The sequence below is a fragment of the Polypterus senegalus genome, chromosome 8 (genome assembly GCF_016835505.1).
Source record: "Polypterus senegalus isolate Bchr_013 chromosome 8, ASM1683550v1, whole genome shotgun sequence".
Taxonomy (NCBI): Eukaryota; Metazoa; Chordata; class Cladistia; order Polypteriformes; family Polypteridae; genus Polypterus; species Polypterus senegalus.
Window position 1 is genome coordinate 140270568 of NC_053161.1, and position 23067 is coordinate 140293634.

Genomic DNA, 23067 nt, shown 5'->3' on the forward strand with positions numbered 1-23067 from the left:
TTTGATTCAGTTTTGAATCAAACACCACACCAGTTTTCTGCACCAAATCACTCAAGGACACAACACCCTGCAACAAGGAAATCTAAGAGTGCAATAACATTGTTTAGCTTAGCTCATATAACTTTTCACAACCCTTCAATTGATGAAGTGACTTTAAAATTAAACAAAATCCAGGGTATTACAAATTAATGAACACTAGAGACCAAAATTGTTTTTAAAGGTCACTTGCACAAATTAGATGTGGACAATTTCCAGTTTAAGAATGTGATAAAAGGTCCATGGCAAAGTGTGACTTACAATAAATAATCGGAGAGTGCAGGTTCCGAACAGGCGTAGGAGTGTGCCTGCTTGCGCCACTCCAGGGTTGATTGGGGTGCTTATCTGATCACACATTCACGTGTGAATGCAAGTAGGTCAAACAGATGCCTCATTCACACCTTGGAGGGTGTTGAGGGTAACACCCGCACCCAATCAGAGTGCTATATAGGGAGCCTGGATGACACAGAAGGGAGTAGACAAAAAATAAAGACAAGGAAGATATGGAGGTTAAAGGAAAGGAGAAGAGAAAAAGAGGATCTGGATCTGTATAATTAGATCTGGACCACCTTGTATATATAAACTCAAAACTAATTCTTGAATCAGAAAGCTAAATTAAGATATAATTGTAGCTATTTTTATTACTCCTGCTTGCTGGGAACTGACAATTTTGTTTGGGATGAACAATAGTCAAAATATCAACCTCTAAAAGAATTTTGTAGCCAGACACAGATATTGTCACCTTTATGTTTGTGTTCCTATTGAATTAATGTACGTTTACCTACGAGCAAGCAGACCTCTTCATTACTAATGCACACACTTATCTGATCCTATAACCCTAGAATCAGTTTTCTTTTGTGCCCTAATCTATTAGCTACCATTGTATCAAATTTAAACCCATAACATTGCATAGTTACACTTTTGGCACAAGGTTTCCCTAATTTTGGAAATATTTGTCAATTTATGGAATCATTTAGTCACTTAACATCTAAACAGTCCCTCAAACCATGCATTGCAGTTGCAGTTACTGTATTTTTTTTATTTTTGAGACAAATATATCCTGTATACTCAAACACACACACTATATATCACTCTAAAGCAACAAATAAACAGTTTATAACTATATAGGTATATTTATGTACTCATTGAAACCTTTACTTTGAATATTATTTTTCAAGCGAGTCCTTACCACTAGACACAGAAAAACCTTACATTTTGCACAACAGATTGGGGTTTTGTGCTGCAATTCACCCATCTTCTCCTGCCTTCTGTTGAAGTTGGCTCACAGAAGTTTAGTGTGCTTTTATTTGTTTATTTATTTATTTATTGTTGTTTCCCTTTTCCATGCATTTCACATCTGTAATAAATAGGAATGCCCCGATCAGGTGTTTTAAGGTCGTTACCGATCACCGATATTACGTTACTGGATCGATTGTGATACTGATTCTGATTTTTTTCTTCTTTATTCCTTTAAAAATCTTTTTACACTGAGCTCCTGTATAACTAGCTGCACAGAAGCATTATGTCCTGTATTAAAATGTTAACTTTGGTATTTTTATAATTAAACTATAGAGCACATCTGTTAAATGTTCATTTTTTTAAGAACAAAATGAAATTGTTTAGGCTTATTATTATTATTATTATTATGACCACAAAAATGCTAAAATAAACAAAATTTTCTTAAAATACACACTTTTAACTAAAATTATATGTACAAAAATAAATGCTTCTCATAATTACAAGCTGTCATATTATTTATTTTCTGTAATGTACCTGTCTGAAACAGGGCTTACTTAAAAGAATTAGTTTTCCCCAGTTCTGTAACACACACACACACACACATATTTATATATATATATATATATATATATATATATATATATATATATATATATATATATATATATATATATATATATATATATATATACACACACACATATATATATATACTGTATATATATATACACACACACTCAGACACACAATTATTTAATTGATATTGGCAATTACACACTGTTTAAATGTAAATATACAGTACATGTCCTTACATATTTTTAATTATTTTAATAATATTTAATAGAACTACAGCTTTTTTGCTCTTAAAATATATATCAAGTTTTTGTAGTGAAAAGTGTCCAATTTAGATCAGCGGCCAATCGACAGGAGCATCGCTAGATAAACTAAGTACATACTGTACATACATTTTAGTTCCAGCTTCTTCTAGTGCTGAGTCACAAGGTGGAAACAATGCCTTTCCAAGAAGCCCTGGGTACAAGACAGGACACAGCCCTGGACACAGTCCTAGAGCTAGTCACACACTCCACACTTACACTTAAATCAGTATTTCTCAACCACTTTTGGGTCTCAAGTGGCTGTTGCTGGGTCGCGGGTACATGAGGAAAATAGAAAGCGCTGTGATATACTGACACAGGTGCTTCTCCACATTAAAGTTTGTGCTGCTTTGGGGACAGCAAAACAATAACGAACATTATGCTAAGAAATATTTCCAGTACACTCAACTGAAATAAAAACAGCACAGCTCAGAAAACGGAGAATGTGCAGCAGACTGTCTCTTAGTATGGTAATTGAACCCATTACACTTAAAACTGTAAAACTGCACAATGTGACGCTTAAAGATTATACTATAAGCAGGGCACACTGGGCTCCACGAGCATAGAGGCCCCATGCTAATCTATGTATGTTGTGACTTGCTGAATGGTTGTGTAGGTAGGGGCCCCAGTGCACTGCTTTTCCGGGCGTCCTATAATGCTGTTAAGACAGCCCTGACTATAACCAATACTTACAAATCAAACATAGCACATCATTCTCAATAGAGTCAAAACTGTGAGCCAATGTCTTCATATTATCAATTACTAGCATCTGAAACTTTTCTTGCACGTTTTCTTTTTTGAAGAAGAAGAAGACATTTAGTACAAATTGCAAGCGTTACTGCACATCAACCAAATAATCCCCATGCACTTGTACATAATGATGAATAAAGATGAGCCGTCACACACCTAATTTATTTCCTGCCTTTTATGTACTGCTATGACATGTAGTGTGAATGACCAATCATAGACAACTGTACATCACTGAAATTTTCTGAACCTCAGCCATGCCATGGTAATGAGCATGTCACTGTGTATGGCTTGACATAGTTGGAATCTTTGATAAAAGCAGATTCACACAGCTGCGACGTGCTGATTGCCTCGGCATCTCCGTCTGCAAATCACACATTTTACTACTACTTGAAACAGACAACATAGCAATTTATGATTTATTTGAAAGAAGACACCCTTTAGTATTAAAAAATACCATTGCTGCTTTTGATTGACTTGGGAGGTTTACTGCAACTTACATAAACAACTTTGTGCCTACAGGACACCTCATTTATAAGATATAATTTGAGAATATTCAAAATTATTCATGTTTCAACAGTCTGAATAATTGAAGTTATCTTGTAGACTGTATGTACTATGCTATTAGCAAATATATTTAACTAGATCTCCAACTTTAAATATGTTCAGATAAAGCATATTGAATTTGGACCAGTTAAAATGCAAAATGGGTCAGTACTGTAGGCAGCATGATAACAATTTCAGCATCCTAGGTTTAAATACCATGTCAGGTTGTTGCCTCTGTGGAGTTTGTGCATTCTTCATTAACCTGTTTGGTTTTTTTAGATACAGTGTTTTATTCTTCAAGAATCACAACCCTGACTTAGTCCTGGGTTAATTCCTACCTTGTATGCGATGCTGATTGCGATAGGCTCTCACCTTTCACAGCACTTAATAGGTTTTAGAATACCATCTAATGGCATGTACAATAATTAAATGGAAGAGAGGAGCCTGAAGATGGAAGAAATGAATGCAAATGCAGTGTGAACTTGAAAACCAAGCTGGAACATATGTCCAAACTGAAGCACTCACTGACTTTCACAAAATCCCCATTGCTTTCTGCAACACTTTTCATCTTTGAGAGTTCTAAATTAGTTACTTAAAGCAATAAACAACCAAGATGGAAGGATGATGTCAGTCCACCAAGAAGAAACATGTGAAAGGATGGACTTTGAAGGACTTGTTAACACTGCATCCACGCATCACCAAACAACCAGAACAATAATAAAAAGTAACACAAAATGAACAAGATGCTGTAAGATATATGCACATATTGACAGAAAATATACAGTATATGAATCTTGTCTTTTCAATAAATATCTAAAAGCAAGTGAGTTTTTTCTGTTTCTGAATACATTTTCCTGATGTAATTGCCTTACCTATGTATTACATACAATGTATTTTGACTACATCTTTGTATTATGAACTCTGAATAAGTGTCAGTTGTCTTTTACCATGTTTATATGCCTTTAACCTTTCCAGGGTGTCATGGTCTGCAATTCATCAATAAACAGTAGAACTCTCCTTTACCAGAAAGGGTGTCATCTCAATCCCCACCCTACCAGTTTCATTCCAATGTGTCAAAACCTATGGCTGGAAGGTCACACTAAAAGGATGCTAACCTCAAACCTATGGTTGACCAGCACATTGGCAAATAATAGCCTGAATGCATGCACTTTTTATTATTCTACCCAAGCTACATCACTCTTTGTCTCAATAAATTTCATTCTTACTTATTTCCTGGCCGTTCTCCATTCCATGCTCCTTCTCCTAGGACATTGGCAGGCCCTGGTTCTGCCTTGTGCCACCCTTTTTAAAAAAAAAATGCTTTGAGGAAATTCTTTGAGGAAAAAAGGCACCTGCTAGTAAAAGTAAGCATTCCTCACACATGGTTGCTTGAGAGGAGGTGACCGCTAAACCCATTGAAACAAGATTAAGATCAAGATTAATAAGCCAAATGCTTGTTTTGTCACATCGCCACATCCCTTGTGAAAAGCATCAGCCAGATTGCTGCCAGAGTGCATCTTTCGTCCACTGAAGTAGGTAAAGAATTTGTGCTTCAGTTTGCTGGCTGCCTTTTAGATAAACAAATATGCAAGTAATTTATTTAAAAGGGGCAAAGCAAGCCATACCACACTCCATTATAATAAAAAAAAATTAATTAGGCAAAGAAAAAAAGGTTCCTAAATAATTAAAATTAGTTTCATTAACAATTAATTTGCATTTTTGGAAATGATTTTATAATAGTCTTTTTATGGTTGAATGCCTGTCTTACAGTGCCTTTTTGAACCTCATTTCCAACACTTCTTAAAATGTACCAAAGCAGAAAAACAAAAAACAACTCAATTAACAACAGTAGCATTGTGTTGATGATCTGCATGTTGTTAATGAAAGAATGAACATTGGCCATACTATAGAAATGAGTTATCAGGTATCATGTTTTGTATAATTATTATTTATGATTTAATGAGCTACAACAATGCTCATTCAAATAAAGAATGACTAAGCATTTATGAGCACTGTAGTTTCATGATCAGTAATTTAACAAGTGATCAGTAGTAAGGTGCCCCCTCTACATGGTAATGTAAGTACATTAAACAAGAGAGCACAATATAAATATTCATTGATAATTATCAGTTAACTGTGAAAAGATTTATGTTAACTTGATGTTATGCTAGACAATCTAGGTGAATAGGATGTATGAGCTTGTTGGGCTGAATGGCCTGTTCTTCTCACAATTTTTTTAATGTTCTAATATTAAAAGTGAAACAATAATAGGTGGCCATTTGGGGATGGGTGAATGTATTTTAGGCTATCTCTATAGGATCACTCACTTATTTCCTTTTTTATACTTATTTCCTCTTAAAGCTCATCCTAGATCATAAATAATGTCATCTGCTATCAGAGATTCCAGTATTGTTGGTGTTAGAAGGTTTAATGATGATGTGTCCTTCACCACCTTCTCTGAAGATTTAAAAAGTGTAAACTTGAGCAGATGGTTGCTGTGAATAAGTCCACACAACTTACTTTCCAGGTACAACTTAAGTGTACTTCATTGTGACATAAATGAGGGCAAATGCAATCAAACATAGATTTTGAAGGAGTTATAAAAGAGCTTGGGGAGTTGTTTAAAACACTGATTCCATTTCCATCTTCAAGATGATATTTCTAAAATGAATTGCATTTTGCTTTGGTCAGTTCCATGAACCCATTGATGCTTTTGCACGCTCATTTTTTAATTAATCACATTCACCCAGTCATTTTTGATATTAATATTACTCACTCATTTTTGATGTTTATTTCAGGCATCCTCTTTTATTAGTTTAATGCACTCATTGTTTATGTTTATTTATTGTACTACTTTTTATTGTATGCATTAGTTACTTTTTATGTTTTTAAGTATTACACACTGATTTTTAATTATATGCAGTTGTTTTTGTTGGATTTTGCATTTTACTCTTAGGGGACACTGTACAAACCCACTCTTCTCTCGTCTGGTACCACTCCTCTCTCACACTATCAGCCCCGTTGATAAAATTGGCAGTGGCATTTTTAAATGAGTGCAGGACATTATTTTTTCCAACTACTGCCATATTTTAAAGAAATCTATTTTCTCTTGGTCTTTTCTCCCTACCTTTGTCTTCTCAATTACAGTACCTATTATTAAAAAGTGGAATTTGGTACTAAAATTAACATTGTTCCATGTTTTATTGATGTTTGCATCACGCTCTCCCTTCCTTCCATCAAATATTGGTCTGATGTTAAATCTTTTCGTTCCTTTTTTCACTGAAATTCTTAAATTCCCTCTATTAAGCACTCCACTCTAATCCTTGACAGGTCAGATTACTTTGCACAAACCAAATTTAGAATTATACCACTGGGCACACACCCTCTGTCTGATCTGAAGATGTTTTAATCGTCATGGTTAGCAACCATCAAGGCTTCACATTGAGTTGATACTTGTTTCTACCCGTTCACGTTCATATAGCTATAAGTAAATTCTCAGCTTAAGACCTAAGGTCCTTAGTTCTTATGCACTTGGGACACCGCGTCAGATAAAAGGACATCTGGACACATTTCCATACTGGCATTCTTTACGGATATCACCTCAAAAATACCCTAAGGCAAACTCTCAAAACTGAAATGAGAAAATATATTTAGCTCGAACAACCATTATTTTCAATAATAATACTGAATTCCATTATTAATGAATAGTTAACCGCAGTTATCAAACACACACTATAAAGAGAATTTTTTGTCAATATTGACTCAATAATACATCTGTTTACCAGCCCAAATTAAGCTTGATCGCAGCAAATAGTGAACACTTGGATGTACAAACAATGTAAAGATGTGGTACTCATTGTTCATGTGCAGAACACTTGACCTTTAAAGAAAACAAAACAACAACAACAATATAGTAACTATGTAGTTAAGTCAAGAAAAGAAATATCACACTCACTTTGGTTGGTGGCAGCATGGGATGGTGACTGCATTGGTAAATGACAGGATTAATGAGAAAGAAAACATTAATTCAATGATAACTTCTTTAAATGCCATTCCTCTTATGCCCTCTTTCTCATCCATTACAGTGGGAAGTCGAAAGAGGCCTGGAGTGGCAGAAGCAAGTGGATTAACTGCACAAAAGAATAAGATGCTGCTCTGCTCTGCTACTTAGTCCTTCCTTTCATACAGCTTGCTTGTAGGACTCAATATAAAATGCAACATTTCTTGAAAATAGAATGAGAGTTTTAAATGAAACCCCTTGTAAACTGTATGACTCATAACTCAGGGGATAACTACTCTAACTAGCTACAATGAGTCCCTTAGGCCTCATTTCAGTTCTACCACATTTCTAGATGCAGTACCATTGACAAGTCCGGGCTGCAAACATAAAATCCAAGTTTCCTACTCCTTCTCACTCTTTCTTCTTTTACTAGCCGAGGCCAGTCCTTAAGAAATATAGAGTACTACCTGTATATTCTTCTCTTCTTCACTGCTATCCCCTTTCATTTTTTTCTTATTTTCATTTCCACATACAAAGTCAGTTGCCAACTGCATGTACATTACATAAAGCAGCATATAAGCCTTCACCCTCACAATTAATTTGACAGTATGACCTCTCATCCTTCACTACTCTATTTTGGAAAACCCCTTTTAACAATATACTTCTTTCTTCCAAATACCTCATTCATCAACAAATTCAAATCAGATTTGTGCACCATCTATATGTTACACAGCTTAAACATTTTGCCAATGGACTGCCAAATAACAGCTGTCATTGTTTTCTAAATACACCTGTCACATTCATCCACAGGTTTTGGAGCCTTCATTTCCAATTCCCTTTCTTTAAAAAATTATTGAACAATCATGACACACTTAATTTTCTATGTACATGTAGGGACTTTCTAAAAAATGAATTTGCTTAACTTCCTTAATTCTCCAAAAATATTCAGATTCCAATCAATTATAGTCACAGTGCTCACCATTAGACCACTTTCAGCAATGCTGGGAAAAGATGTCTTTATCAATATCTCAGTCAAGAAGTGGAATTTGATAACTGAAAACCTTCATTCTTCTTCAACTTGTGCAAAATCAGCTGAACATCATACAACGGGCACATCTCTCCAAATTACAATCATCTAAAATATGATATCAGGGACTTGATCCTAATTATGAACAATTCCAGATATCTCCAAGCCTTGTTCAGGCATATGTTTTGTGACTTTGGAAAATTAAAATCCTCTTGGGAAAAGATATTTTCTTATGTATTGGATAGTATAGGATTTACGATCATTAGAAATCTTTTTACGGAAGTGTTAGGAATTATTCCAGACACGCTTAGCATGTCTCTTAGCACTAATTCTCACGTACTTTCTGTAACTCAGATGGAAAATATTTTATATTATCTAAAACTAGAGAAAATCATGTTTTCTTTGAATGGAACTGTGCAGAGTTCCTTTAGAATTTGTCAAGAATTTATTAATATTATTCTAAAATACATTTCCTGGGCTCCTACCAAAGTCTCCACTAAACTCCTATTCTTTTATTTAATATGGGGTTATATAACACAGAAGGCTTCTATTAATCATTAATATATGATAACAAATGTCTGTGATATGGGATTACTTATATTTCTGAATAAACAGCCTTTTAAAATCTCTTAATATTGTTTCAGTAACAAATATGTTTGATTGGATTAACACTTCTTTTGTAATGCATTTTTTGGAACAAAAAAAGTAGTATCCATCTTTGAGTGGAATTTTCTGAATTGTCTTTTTGCCAATTTATTAAAACTTTCTCTATCAAACTTTAACCGCTTGAGCTTTCTGCCTCACAGATTAATGGTTCATTCAGAAAAAAATTCAGAAATGGATATCCGCCCTCAGCTGGTAGGATGCTGGTAGACCAATGACCGATGATTTGGAAAGGCTGACACAGTAAACTTTTAATTTTGTCCCAATGATTGGGCTGTGCGTCTCCCTCATGGCTGTGTAGGCACTGTCTTTATGTGTTCATTTTTATACTTAATATCTTTTACACAGGGCTTTGAGAGGAAGTGGTTTGGGTGGTGGGTTGGTGAACATTAGGTATTACTTTTTTAAAATTGGTTGTAATTGTTTATTTCTATTTTGCATTTTCTAACTCAATACAAATTTGATCACATAAAAGAGAAGCAATAATTACTATAATTATGAAGCGGACATTTATTAACTCACACTGAATTCATACTTTCATAATTAGAGCTCTTCAAGTTACTCATTAATTAAACTATAAATAAAAATCTTACAATACCCTCTGGTAGGTACCACTGGCACATTTGTATGGCTCTAATGAACACTGATTACATCCATTCGACATAGTGGTGCCAATCAGATGCACTGCAGTTGATTGCAGTTGACATAATTTGTAGGTAGCTGCAGGTAATTTTTTATAATGTGACCAGCTATCCTTGATGTCTACAAAAATGTATTTTGGAAACTGTACACTTAAAGAAATGTATTCACAAAAATACAACTGCAACAATCTAACAAGTTCTCCCGTTACCAGGGCAAAAACAACAATATGACTGGCAAATAACTAGGGGCAGACCCCTTGTACAGTTTCTTTTTTTTCAAAGAAAAAAGCAGCCTTGTGACAAGAGTGCTATTCCAAATATCAGTTTAATAAACCAGAAGCCTCAAGTAGATGTATACTCCTATTAGTTTGAATGGTGCCCACTGGTATTGAAGTGACAAAATAGGTCATGAGAGTGACAGAAATCTAGTAGCACTTCCCAAAAGCTGTGACTTAGCAGCAAAGGGTTTTCTTTTTGGAATACTTAACCTGTTTTCCTAATGTTTAAGTGTACTTGACCTTGTGCCTATATGAAATCACTGCCTTCCTTTAGGATTAAAAAAGTAATTTTATTTTTTTTTTATTGTTTCTATCTTGTGTTTGTTGAGATGGTGTGTGCAGCATATGACATCATCTGGTTCTCATCCCTTGCACCTCAGTCTCCATGTCACTAAAGGCAATGTCAGCGAGCACATGCTTGACAGAACTCTACTGTCTATTGAGGAAGGCTAGCAGTCCAGATAGCTAGAGGAAGATCCAGTGGGAGAACCCAAGGACCACCCTAAAATGATAATGAGGATTAGCTTTAAAGAAGCCATAGGGATGGAGATTAAAAGCTGCTTCTTGCAAGTGGCCAAATTAATTTATGAGGCTGGAATTGATTTAGTGGAACAAACCCCACTCTGTGGGTGGGTGTGTGCAAATAGACTGAATGAAAAAGCGGGTAAAGTAGTTTTGGGCAGTGAGCAAGTGGATGAAGCACCTTACCTAACAGTTGAGGACTAGATTTTGTGAAGCCTAGCTCAGCTGGGCACACAACATTTTGTTTTCTTCTTGGAAACTTTGTGTTCTACTTTTCTTTATCCCTCCCTTATGAGTTTTTGGTTTACACAGCACAGCAGTCAATATAATTTTAGCGCTCTTTTTTCAGATTAAGGAGGCACACTAAGGTACCCTATATTTACACAATTAACTCAGTATTTACTGTAATTTGCCAAGAAAAGACAAAAGCTACCATTCCCTGATTGATTCTCATCAAGAAAAATCAAAGTAGTGGCTCAGTAGTGATAAGGCGTCTTCTGGACACCTTGTGCATTGAAAATATAGCCAATGGAGAACAAAAAAATAAATGTCAAGAAAGAATATTTTTATGCGTCATTAAAACAAATAGCACAGTTTACCACCTGGGTGTACAGGATCACTAACACAAAGGAAAGGAAACATAAGTGGCAATCAGTGTCATCATTTTAAACAATATGCAGCTCAGCATGAAAAACTCAAGATATTAGAAATGGCCTGGAAATGAATATATGTCTCTGTTCTCAAAGACAAGGCCACTGACAGCCCTGTAACGGAAAAGGTAATTTTCCATGTCAGAGCCGCAAATAGATATATTTGTGTGGATTCAGATTCTACACAGCAAGTCAACAGGGGGAGAAAGTCTGCCGTTTTAACAGATGTCAAGAGAACAAAGCATTTCCTGAAAATGAACTGAAAGTGGCTCAATTAAGGTGGTGTAAAGCACCAATTAAATAAGCCGAGGATATTCACTACTGCCTATCATACTGGATGGAGTAGACAAGAAAAAAACACTGTCTATCGACTTATCCATTTTCATAATCTGCTGCTTGCAGGGTTCCAGGAAAAAATGCTATCCAGTAAATAGAAGCTAAGAGAGGAATAGGGAACAACTGGATATTTTCCAAAATCTTTTTGAAATTGGATGCATGAATTAGAGTCAGGATTTAAGAAAACAGAGAATGAAAACAAAAATTTAAAACATTGATTCCACAAATTACAGTGACATACTTCAATAAATTTGAAGGACTTTCTGTCCAAAAAAGATTAAAAAAAAAAGACAACAACATAATCAAATTTTTTTTACCTAAGTTTGATTTTAGATTCTTTTAAATTTCTAACATTTTCACCTTAACTGCCACAGGTTAAAAAAATAACATCTAATAAAATCCTTAATATCTTAATTGCAATGACAGGGAATGAAGAGGCAATATCTCAACAACTGGGGACAGCAGTGAATTATCATGTTCAGCTAATAATGGAAGCTTAATTGTTAATTTCTTCGATGATAAAACATACAAAAATAAAAGCAGCATGGACAGGAAGTATCTACAAGAAGCAATTTTTAAGATTTAGTGCCTTACCAGATGTCCCTTTGAACTTTAAGTGCAAAACCCAAGTAAAGATTGGTCAATCAAATGAATCAATCTGTGCACCTAAACAGGTCATGTAATCTGGAAATACACCTTTTCTCTCATTTTCACTGTCTCTCTTAAAGCCTGTGTCCACCTCCTCCTGGGTCATCAAACTTTCACATATTGCTAGTGATGGTATTTATAACTGGTCTGTTAAAGCCAGGGTGGGAATAATTATGCTCTTCCATGGTTTGCATGTTACAAGGAAAATATTGTACAAGTACACTACACTTCTAGACTGAGTTCCATAACTTTTTATTTTTATGCCTATCCTTTTTAACCTAAAATAAATGAAGACCTGGCTGGTTCACCTCTCCCAAACTCTCCTTTCAACGAACTATGTATATTTTGGTAAAGTTCAGTTGGAATTTGTGTCTTCAAGTATTCATTAAAGCCATTTTAGCACTTTCGCAGAAAGATGGCACAGCATCAGATTCAAGTGAAGGATGAGACAGCTGAGTGGACCAAGTAAAGGTGATTACCCGCCAGGCCAGGGGGTGGTGGGGTGTACTAAACCTACCTCTGTTATCTCTGCAGACCAAATACGGGAAAACCTGTCTGTTTCAACATCAACAGCGTCACTTCCAGCTCCGGTGCCCAGGCTGACGGCACTTTCGGTTTCACCACTCAGAAAGATGTCACTTTCGGTTCCGGGCCTAGATGACATCACTTCCAGTTTCTGCTTATAAAGCCGCCATCTTTTCCATTAACCATGAGTTCAGTCTAGAATTCAGCATATGCACATGTGTGCCAATTTCGAAGCCCCTTTTGCAGCCAGGGACAATATATGGGTGGCTGCCCCAAAACTTTCCAGTGTGTTGAGACTCATTCTTTTACAGTTCATGTGATATAATTTCCAAAAAGTGCCGTTTGTTTGTCCTAACCTCTACTGAGACAATCGGCAATTGTGGCAAAATTGTAAATAAGGAAGACTACTGTATAAAATAGTTATTTAGTAACAGATTGTATCTATACATTAGGAAAGCTATCTCCTAGAAACTAAAAAATTACACTATAATGTAATTTTTGAAAATATTTCTAAAACATTTTTGAGCTTTGGTAAATAAATGCTCCTATGTTCTGCATTCACCCTAATTCAGTACATCTATCTGAGAATAATAAGTGAATGCTTTGTTCTGCTTTAGCCAGTTTGACTAAGCTTATATTGACATAGATAATAAACACAGCTAAAAAGTAGTAAAGCATCTTATAGACTGTAGAAAATTACTAGGAAACTTAGAAACTTAGAAAAAGTACAGAACTTATCAAATAATCAAACCTTCACCATGTTTAAGGTGAGACAGGCAATGGTACTTTGTTCTATAATAGCAACATATACATATGAGTATATATTCGTGTAAACATACACATCTATCTATTATATAAAAAATCTTGGGTCGAGACGTGATCATCTCGGAGAGACACTTTGACGTCACGTGAGACTAGACATTACAACCTTAGGAAGCAAAACCCATGAGACAGTGACTTTTGCACGTAATGCCTTACTTACAAACAATTTAAAACAAGTTCAAGAAACAAGAATGCTTTTGGGCAGACACACTTCATGTACTCCCAGCACTTAAAAATGTTATTCGCTCTAGATGGCACGTGAACAACTCTTGGCGTCAGAAAGAGAGAAAAGAAGGCAAAAAGGATGCACAAGAGAACAATAATAATCTATGTGCAAATTCAGAAAATAAGGAATGTAATAATCAGCGCGGACGTACCGCAAGAGACACTTTGTCATCCTGCGGGATACACTTTAACGTCCCTCAAGACAAAGTAGTGAGATCAAAGGACAACTGCTGTGGAGGGTTTTAAATTATCAACGTGCAGCGCAACAAGCAGAACACGCAGCTCAGCCCCCGCCCCCCCTTTCACAACATTAGTGGCAGAGACGCAAAGTGGCAGGCGCTTAGCGTACCCCTGATGTGGGGGGGGGGTGCGTAAGTGAGAGAAGCAAGGACAGCTGCTGTACAGGCTTTGAAACGTTCAACACGCAGTGCAAGAAGTTGAACAAGCAGCACGGCAGGAGAAGCAGTAAGCAAGCAGGTGATCCGTCCGCATCTTCAAAGTGTGCATTCAGCCATCCCCTTCACAACGCAAGCGTTAGAGACACAAAGTGGCTAGCGCGTGGCGAGTTGGGGGGATGGGGTGGGTGAGCAAAGCCCCCTAGTATATACATATAGAAAAGTTTATTTAAAAAAATCCAGAAATAACAATCTCTTTCACATAAGCATTCAAATTTCAGTTTGAAAAGTAACAGTTAACCTTACTCTAGTAAAATGTTAAATGCTATGCTGTATAAAATTAAAGGAAGCTGCTCATTTATATCCATTAAGTATTGTCATTTTTTACAGTTTAAGTGATTGTGTATTTTGAGATGTTAAAAATTTTGTTTTATTTTAATTTAATTTCCAAGCCCCACTATTATCTATTTACTTTTCCTTTCGGAGCTCTCTGATTGCATTATCATTCAGATATAGGAAGCCAGTGATCTGTGAATGACAAATTGCATGTAAAGTTGCATTACTTGAATTGTACTGATCATTCTCTATGTTGTTCCTTTAAGGCAGAATTTCTGAAACATACTGAAATAACTGTATTGTGTAAAGGCAACATGTGAAGTAATTGAAAAAGACACACATAGAAACTAGGAGCTCTTTTTGATTAAAGAAAGAGAGAGAGATTTGATAAGAATAAATCATCCATTAGAATAAGAAACACCCAGCTAAGGCAAAAAGTAATACTGCAACCTACTATACATCTATAGGATTCATAAAATACAATCATGATAAAACAATTTCTTTAAAAATAAGTGATTATGATTATCTTTCTATTAGACGTTAGGTGCATTGGGGATTCTAAATTGTCCCTAGTGTGTGCTTGGTGTGTGTGTGTGTGTGTGCGCCCTGCTCGGGGTTTGTTTCCTGCCTTGCTCCCTGTGTTGGCTGGGACTGGCTCCAGCAGACTCCCACGACCCTGTAGTTAGGATATAATGGGTTGGATAATGGATGGATGGATGTTTCATTCATTCATTCACTCCTTCATGTGTCATTTCATTCACTCATCTGTCTGCTTTACAAAGCATACAGAGCTCATTCAGCAGCCTTGAGATGCTTGTCAGCGGGGATTGTAAATGTTTTCCTTGTGCTCACATGGGTATCTCTGAGTATTTCAACTTCCATTCACTCCCAAAGTACATGCATGTCAGGCTAACTGAAGGAGTGAGACTGATAGACTGACATTTAGTCTAATGTTAACTCCTGTCTTATGCCACATGGCCCTGTAGAAGAATAAGTAGGTTAAGCAAAATAAACAATGAATGAGCATTCTAGAAAGGAGAAATTGCAAGCAGCGGTACACATTGTTTATTGGACTAATGGTTTTAAAAAGACCAGCTACTTTTGTTTTGTTATTATTGTATTACCTATACTTTACCCATAATTAGACAACTGTAATTCCAATTAAACTCAAGAAAATAACAGGGCCTTAAAAAGTGCAGTTTGAACAGTAGGTCCTATACAGGACAGAAAATTAGTTAAACTCTTAGTCAGAGAGGAATCAAAAGGAATTTGCAGAAATAAAGAGAACAACTGCTGTGTCAAGCTTTACTCTTTTACAGAATCAGTTCCGTCATCCTAGACGCAGAATACAGCTATCAAATTTCAAAATATGTACACCACCCTGTACTTAACCAAATAACACAATAATTACATTGAAACTGTGCACTGTGTACAGTATGCCATAAAAATGAAAATCCTCATTTGCAGTAGTGAGACCTATGGTAACGTTTACAAAGAGGTGCTGAACAGTGAAAAAGTATGAATGAAGGCTGCAAGAAACAGCAAATAATAATAATAATAATTCAGAAGGCCTTCCTGTAATAGACTGCCGGGATTGGGTCCTATATTAGATCTGCCAACCTTGAAAAATAGATAAAGCAAGCGGTGACTACTTGGAAGTTTCAAATAGCAAGAAATGCATACACAGGTACATTATTACTTTATTATCTATGGTGCAAGTGAATGCAATAGTATATATTCAAGAACTGGCAATCTAAGCTGCTATGTAAACAGATTAGAAATAAATATGTCTTTGTCATTTACGACACTAGATTAAAACCAGGCTAGTATTCTGTATTAATTAGACCTAAATGCCATCTTGAAGTTGGTTTTCCTTGCAAACATGCTGTTAATTCAATGGGCATCTCTAAAATGATGTAGACTTTACTATGCACAGCCCTGATGATATATTTCACTGAAAAAGGTGCTCAGCATTCTCATAAACAGATAATACCGTTCACTGCATAATTAAGCAACGAAGGTTATTGCAAGTTACTTTAGTATTTTTTTTTAGTTTTACACTTTGCTAAATGTTTTCAAATTTCTGTGTTCGTAATACACACTCCTTTAATTAATTAACAAGTGACAATTTATGTCAGAATGTTAGAGCAGACTGACGGGGTAGAAAGTCACTACATTATATTTGTAAACATCCATCCATCCATTATCCAACCCGCTACATCCTAACTACAGGGTCACGGGGGTCTGCTGGAGCCAATCCCAGCCAACACAGACTGCAAGGCAGGAAACAAACCCTGGGCAGGGCGCCAGCCCACCACAGATTTGTAAACATTATTTACAATATAAAGATGATAAGCCAAAAATCATGTAATTAAAAATAAAATCAAAATTGCAGAGTCAATTTAACAGAAGATGTTAAAAGCCTATTTCAATGTTTTGAATTAAATAAAAAGAAAAAAGTCACCAATTTACTTACTGCATATTTAAATACATCTTTATAATGCAAAGAAGTCTCTTAAAGATGGCTTATAGCTGTAATACTAGCAACCTTAGAAAATCCATAAACATTTCTTGTAATATTTTAAAACTCTTTGGCAAATTACAAACAAAGGGGTATCTTTAAATGGCAATATTTTTCTTGTGTCAACCTTATTTGTTAACTTTAACTGAGGCATTTAGCAGAATATGTAGTATGCATCAGAAATATAATTATTATTTTATGGCTTTTGCCTTCCATCTTTAAGTCATTCATACTAATGCAAATGTTTTTCTCTTAGTTAATAATTTCTCAATTTTCTCTTCTTGCATACCAAAGGAAAGGTAAAGACTGGCCTAGTGGGCAATGTGTAAAAGAAAAACAAAGTTCAGGCTACAATAATTTTAGACAATTCTATATGTAAAAAATATATTTGTAGCCCTCAAAAGTGTTGCATACTTACTGAAACTGAAAGTAAAAACTTTCCCCTACTCCATGATAGAGCAGAAATATAGCAATAGAGAAAGAAAAAAAAAGGACTTACACCTCCGGACTCAAATGGCTGAAAAAACTCTGACAGTTGTTATTCTACTAGGATCACTGGATGTCTCTCTGCTCACAGAGCTAATATTCTTTTACACATAGAAAGGAGTCCTTCCAGTAATACAGACAGATGGGGTGGAGAGCTTGAAGACATCATAATCTGATTAATGTGTCCACAAGGAGTAGTACAATCAGTATATTGAATTAAGAGTCTTGGATAACTATAGTGTCAAAGAGAAACACAGTCAGAAATATCAATACCTTTGATAATTTTTAAAGGGCAAAGTCAAAGCAGAGTAAGAATGTCAAAATTGTGAACATTTTTGTTTAGTTTGATTTAATTACAGCTTTGAGAGATGCAACCCTCTTTTCTTGAAAACTTCAGACTATAAGCATATGTGGCTCTCATCCTTAAGTAAGAATGCAAAGCTTGCTCTATGTCACAGGTTGCCCTACTTGTTCACAAAATTTAGTAGTAGCAGAAGTGCCACCAGCAATGGGCAGCTATGACCTGAAAAATGGACAAGGTCCAAATATTTAAAATTTTAAACAGTAATGAAATGTAATTGATGTCACTGTAACCTGAAATTGTAAAGAAATAACAATATGACAAACAAAAATTCCAAAACAATCATTCTGATAGCCCAAAAACCCAGGACAGTCACTGAACACATCCATCCAAGTATTATAAAGGTATGAATCCCTATATAAAGCCTTGATCAAGTTAGGGTAATGCATTTATTGTGCAACACTTCCTGAATTTCATATTCCTGAGAACCACCAATAATAATTAGAATTGGAACAATGTGATGATGACATAATCTTGCAGTAAACACAGACTTCAAGTGGGAGAGCTGATTAGTAAGTTAAGTGTGCCAGAAAAGCCAGACATAATATTTAAAACTGCCAAATTGCTTCATGATCTGATAGGAACTAGTCATTCTAGGGAAGATCTTCCATTATGGATTCCTAACCCTAAATCCAAGGTCTTTTAGTGGGCAATGATACTCTTTGCTTAAAATGTTAAGCAGCTTGTGTGCAACAATGCTTATCTTGAAACCCTTCCAAAATTGCTTGAGCCTTCTTCATCTTCTCATATAATCTAATCTATAGCAATTTAATACTACTAAGAGAAACTTTTTTGGGGGGTACTTATAAAGCTCCCAAAGTTATAGCCAAAACAGGTGCTTTACAAACATACATACCTTTAAAAGGTGAATAACACATAGCTCTAAACATCTGAGTATTAGAACAGTATGCTATCAAGGGAAGAGTTTTTGAAAAATGCAAAGTAAAAATATAACCTAAAAAGCAGAAGCTAAAGGAAATATTTGGAGAGACAAAATTCACATTTGTAAAAATCTGTCAGTCACAGAATAAAAAGCGTGTAACTCTCTTGAAGGAGACACATTAGTAATAATATCAATTGATATGTGAGCCCAAGATATGTCTAATGATAATTAATTATATCTGAAAACAGAGTGGGGCCCTAAAATGTCTCAAAATAAATTGATTCATTTCAGTTGTAAGTAAGCCTGTACAACTACTAGGAATCAGTAAGCCTCAAATTGCCAAAGACATGCAACAGCCCTTGTTGGACTTTTCTTAGTAGGAGTGACAGTTCTTTGTACTTTTTAAACCTGACCCTTGATATTCAATCCTGTGCTTCATTCTATTGCTGTTACTAATTTTTACAAGAATAAGATGGACTCAAAAGTATTTTTCAATTCTATCAAAAAAAATCAGCACTATGAGGCTTTAGTTTTCGCATTCTTGAGTCTTAAATGAGATTACAAAATCAAACCACATATCAAACAAGGCACAACCATTGCATCTAAAAATGTTGCGTAAGAATGTTTCCACGTTCAAATCGCGATATATAAAACCTAAGCTTGCCGTAAAGCTACACACATTTCCATGGTAGCTTATACCCTGGCGTACACAAGTTCTGAGCTCGGTTTAGCAGACTGGCGGCACCCAGCGTCAAAGCAGTGCTACTGTTCCAGTGTGGTTACCCTTTCTTTCTTAGATCCACATCCACGATGGCGGCTTTACAAATATACTGAAATTAACCGCATATTGTTTATTAGTTTAATACATCTGATTGTAATTAACCTGTAACAATATAATGATCCACAGAATGGTGAAACTATTCTATTAGCATTGTTACTCTCACTGCACCTTCTTCTTCTTTCAGCTGCTTCCGTTACGGATTGCCACATTGGATCATTTTTTTCCATATTACTCTCACTGCACCACTTGGAGTATTTATATCACTGTATCTGAGTGGGGAATCACATCTGTACAACAGCTGATCAGAAAGAGAATTATCGGTATACAGCATCAAGCACACGCAGCCTTAGCCATGTTGTCTATTAAACTGCTCTCACAGCAAACGCTTCAGAGCCTGTCCTGTATTGACCTCGCGGTTTAGAAACAGTTTCATCACAAGAACTATAAACGCACTCAATCAGTCCATCATGTGCTCCTTTTAGAACAGTTTGTACTTATAAGTACAATAACCTTGCTGTAAACTTGCGATACAGGTATAATATTGCAAAACCTGAGCCACTTCATATAGCACGTATTTACATATGATGACGATATCATTTTAAAGATGAAATGCAGAAAAATATGTTTATTATATTATACAGATAAAACTTTAACTTCATTTAAATACAGTAATCTAAATTGTTAATAATTAAACATGTGAGAACACGGTGCCACAGCGCTAGTGAGGCACTGGCGCTCCGTTCACGGATTGTTCCTGCCTCGCACTGTATTCTTGCTGATGCTGGCACGACACTGGAAGGATAGATGGATAGAATAATTAAACATGTACTATGAAGATATTTCAATGTTCTTTAACAGTTTTGAAGAATTTACGTTCTAAGCTTACAGATGGCTTAACGTCTATTATAGAGCTGATTGTGTGGCGATAGGGTATTTGGAGAAAGAAAAGTAAAAACAGCAATTGGAGGTTAGTACGTTTGAAAGAGGCAGTACTGCTACAATAAAGTATTTCATCGAAGGTCGCGCATGGTGCAGCAAGCATCTAGTGTGAGATATGAACAATCACTGCACCACCGTGTTCCCATGTTTAATAACATGCTTTAACTCCTATCATCATGAAAATGATATCACATATACATCTCAGTATTTTAAGTATTCAGAGAGCTGTAATATCACGAATGTAATGGATTCTGTGTCCTGTCGGAGAAAGAGAAAGCCGGTTTAAGAAGCACGTATTGATTCACACACATAGAGCACATAGAAGAACATATACAAAACAAAGCATTTAAAGTGCTACTTTAGTTATGATGGGATTTGAGAAACTAGTAAGTTAAACATTGTTGAAGTTTATGTCGTTCTGCTTTAATAAGAAAATAAACTACGAGATTAAAGTGGAAAGTTGGAGATTAAAGTCTACATTTCAACCTTTTTCTACACTGTGTCCCTATTTTTTATTTTTCACTGTGCCCTAATATGACTCTGTAAGACACTCAGATAATGGGCTGCATCTCGCCTTTTCACCTCGACTTTGACATCTGACCACTTCTTTTTTATTTTGGGCACTATGCGACTTTCTGAGCTTGAACTTCACTCCATTAATTTCCTTTTGTCACTCAAACCACTGCCTAAGCCATCAAAAAGTATGTTTTTCCTTGCCTGCACTTCACGGAGTAGGACCTAATCTTCGCATTCAGTGAAATTCTTCTTTTATATATGTGCTTTTACCATTGTCTTTAACCAAACACAGAATGAAAGGGGCTATTTATATTGATTTACATATTCAAATATGCAAAAATATGAGAGGAGTTGAGCCGGGGCTCTAGGCTCATGCAGATGTGGAAAATTACACATTCATTGGAATTTATAAAGGGGAAGCGCATGGAACTTGGTGTACGCACAGTTTTACACATCTGGATTTTTTGTGCATAGGCACATTTCCAGTTTTGTCCATACTCCATGTTTTACTGTGAATTCTATGCACACTGTTATACATGAGGCCTCCAAAGAAGAATCATAATCAAAATGTCAAGCCAAGTTAGAAAACAAAAAGTCAATGAAATATGATGACATTTTTACTTAGGAAAACAGGTAAAGAAAAACTGTACAGACAAGTCTTTTTGAATCCTATATGCAATCTTAGACAACCATTAAGTTTATGACGTTGAACTTTATCTTTGATACAGTGATGTCACGTGCCAAATAATTCTGGTTAACCTTACATTACAATGGCATATCAACAGAATTTCCTCAAAATGTCTGTGTCCATTGGAAAAACAAAATGGTGTTACAAGAGGGCACAAAGAATTGTTAACATTACGAAAACAAATGTAAAGCAAAACAAAAAAAATCACAAATAGGTTCTCTGAGCTTCACAACCCTATCCTGGAAGAAGAACTTTTGATAAAAGCCCAAGGAAAGCTAACACAAAACCTAAATAAAACGCTGATTATAACTGCTGTAAAGCACAAGCCAGTCTTTCCATAAGACATTACTTGTACAAGAAGTGGAAATGTATTGAAAAGCAAAAACATAAAACTGCTTGTGATGAACCAAGTTAGCCTTTTGATATATTATGATCCTGCTTACTGACCAGATTTTCTGCCTTTCACAAACTCCACAAATGCAAATAATACTTTAGACCAATTTAACAGACATTACATTTGAAGCTCTCTCTTACCATGGGGAGCCATATATCCTGAACCCTCTCACTGTCACTTCTGAGTCCTGCAGGTATATGCAATTTGTGAGAAGGGACTGGACATTTTCATAGTTCTCAGACTTCAGTTTTGATGCAGATGGGAAATAATAAAAGTCCTGCTTTATCAAGTCGGCCATGAATTCCTGGTCAAAAGTCAGTTCGTGGTTTCCGGCAATCACTATTTTATATTCGTATGGTAGAGTACCTAGAATGAAAGATGCGACTGTTAGGCCATTGCTATAGCAAAAGTAAAAAGAAGTTATTTGCAATTACCATTCACAGTATTCATGAAGCTTTTTTATGCAACATTCCAGTTATTTAATTTATATCATTTCGTGATCTGCAGCACAAATTAGATTAAATGTAGGTCTAAACCATGATAACAAACCAACATTATGTAGTGAATATACAAACTATACTTTTAGATTGTAACATATATTTTTATATAGTAAACTAGTTATGCTTTGATCGATCATCTGCTGATCTAAATTGGCCATCTATTCCCTACAAAAGACTCGATTGATGATCGGTAAATTGTCCGATCACAAAAAAAAATGATGTTTAAGAATCCTGCTCTGCTAAGCTTTATGGTAAATTAGTTGTAATGCCCCTTTAACACGAGGTGATAAGGTAGTCAGGCCTGCATATGACTTTTTATTTTTTTTGCAGTACGGTAAACAAGGAGCAGCAAGTCAAGGCTTGTTTTATCAAAAAGTGAGAGAAGGTTGAAATATTAGCCTTTACATAAAAAAGTGGAGTAATAAACTGAAAAATGGCAATTGGAGAAGTCATCCTATGTAATTAGAAAAACAGCAAGTAAAGCTAG

General features: G+C 35.5%; 1 protein-coding gene across 1 annotated transcript in view; it reads right to left on the reverse strand.

The window, feature by feature from the left end:
• The window catches only part of LOC120534599 (EF-hand calcium-binding domain-containing protein 6-like), a 234833-nt gene that overhangs the window by 112717 nt on the left and 99049 nt on the right, over positions 1 to 23067 (reverse strand). Inside the window, exon 15 of the mRNA XM_039762188.1 lies at positions 22221 to 22478. Within this exon, the coding sequence (XP_039618122.1) occupies positions 22221 to 22478 (258 nt within the window). The remainder of the gene's footprint in view (positions 1 to 22220; positions 22479 to 23067) is intronic.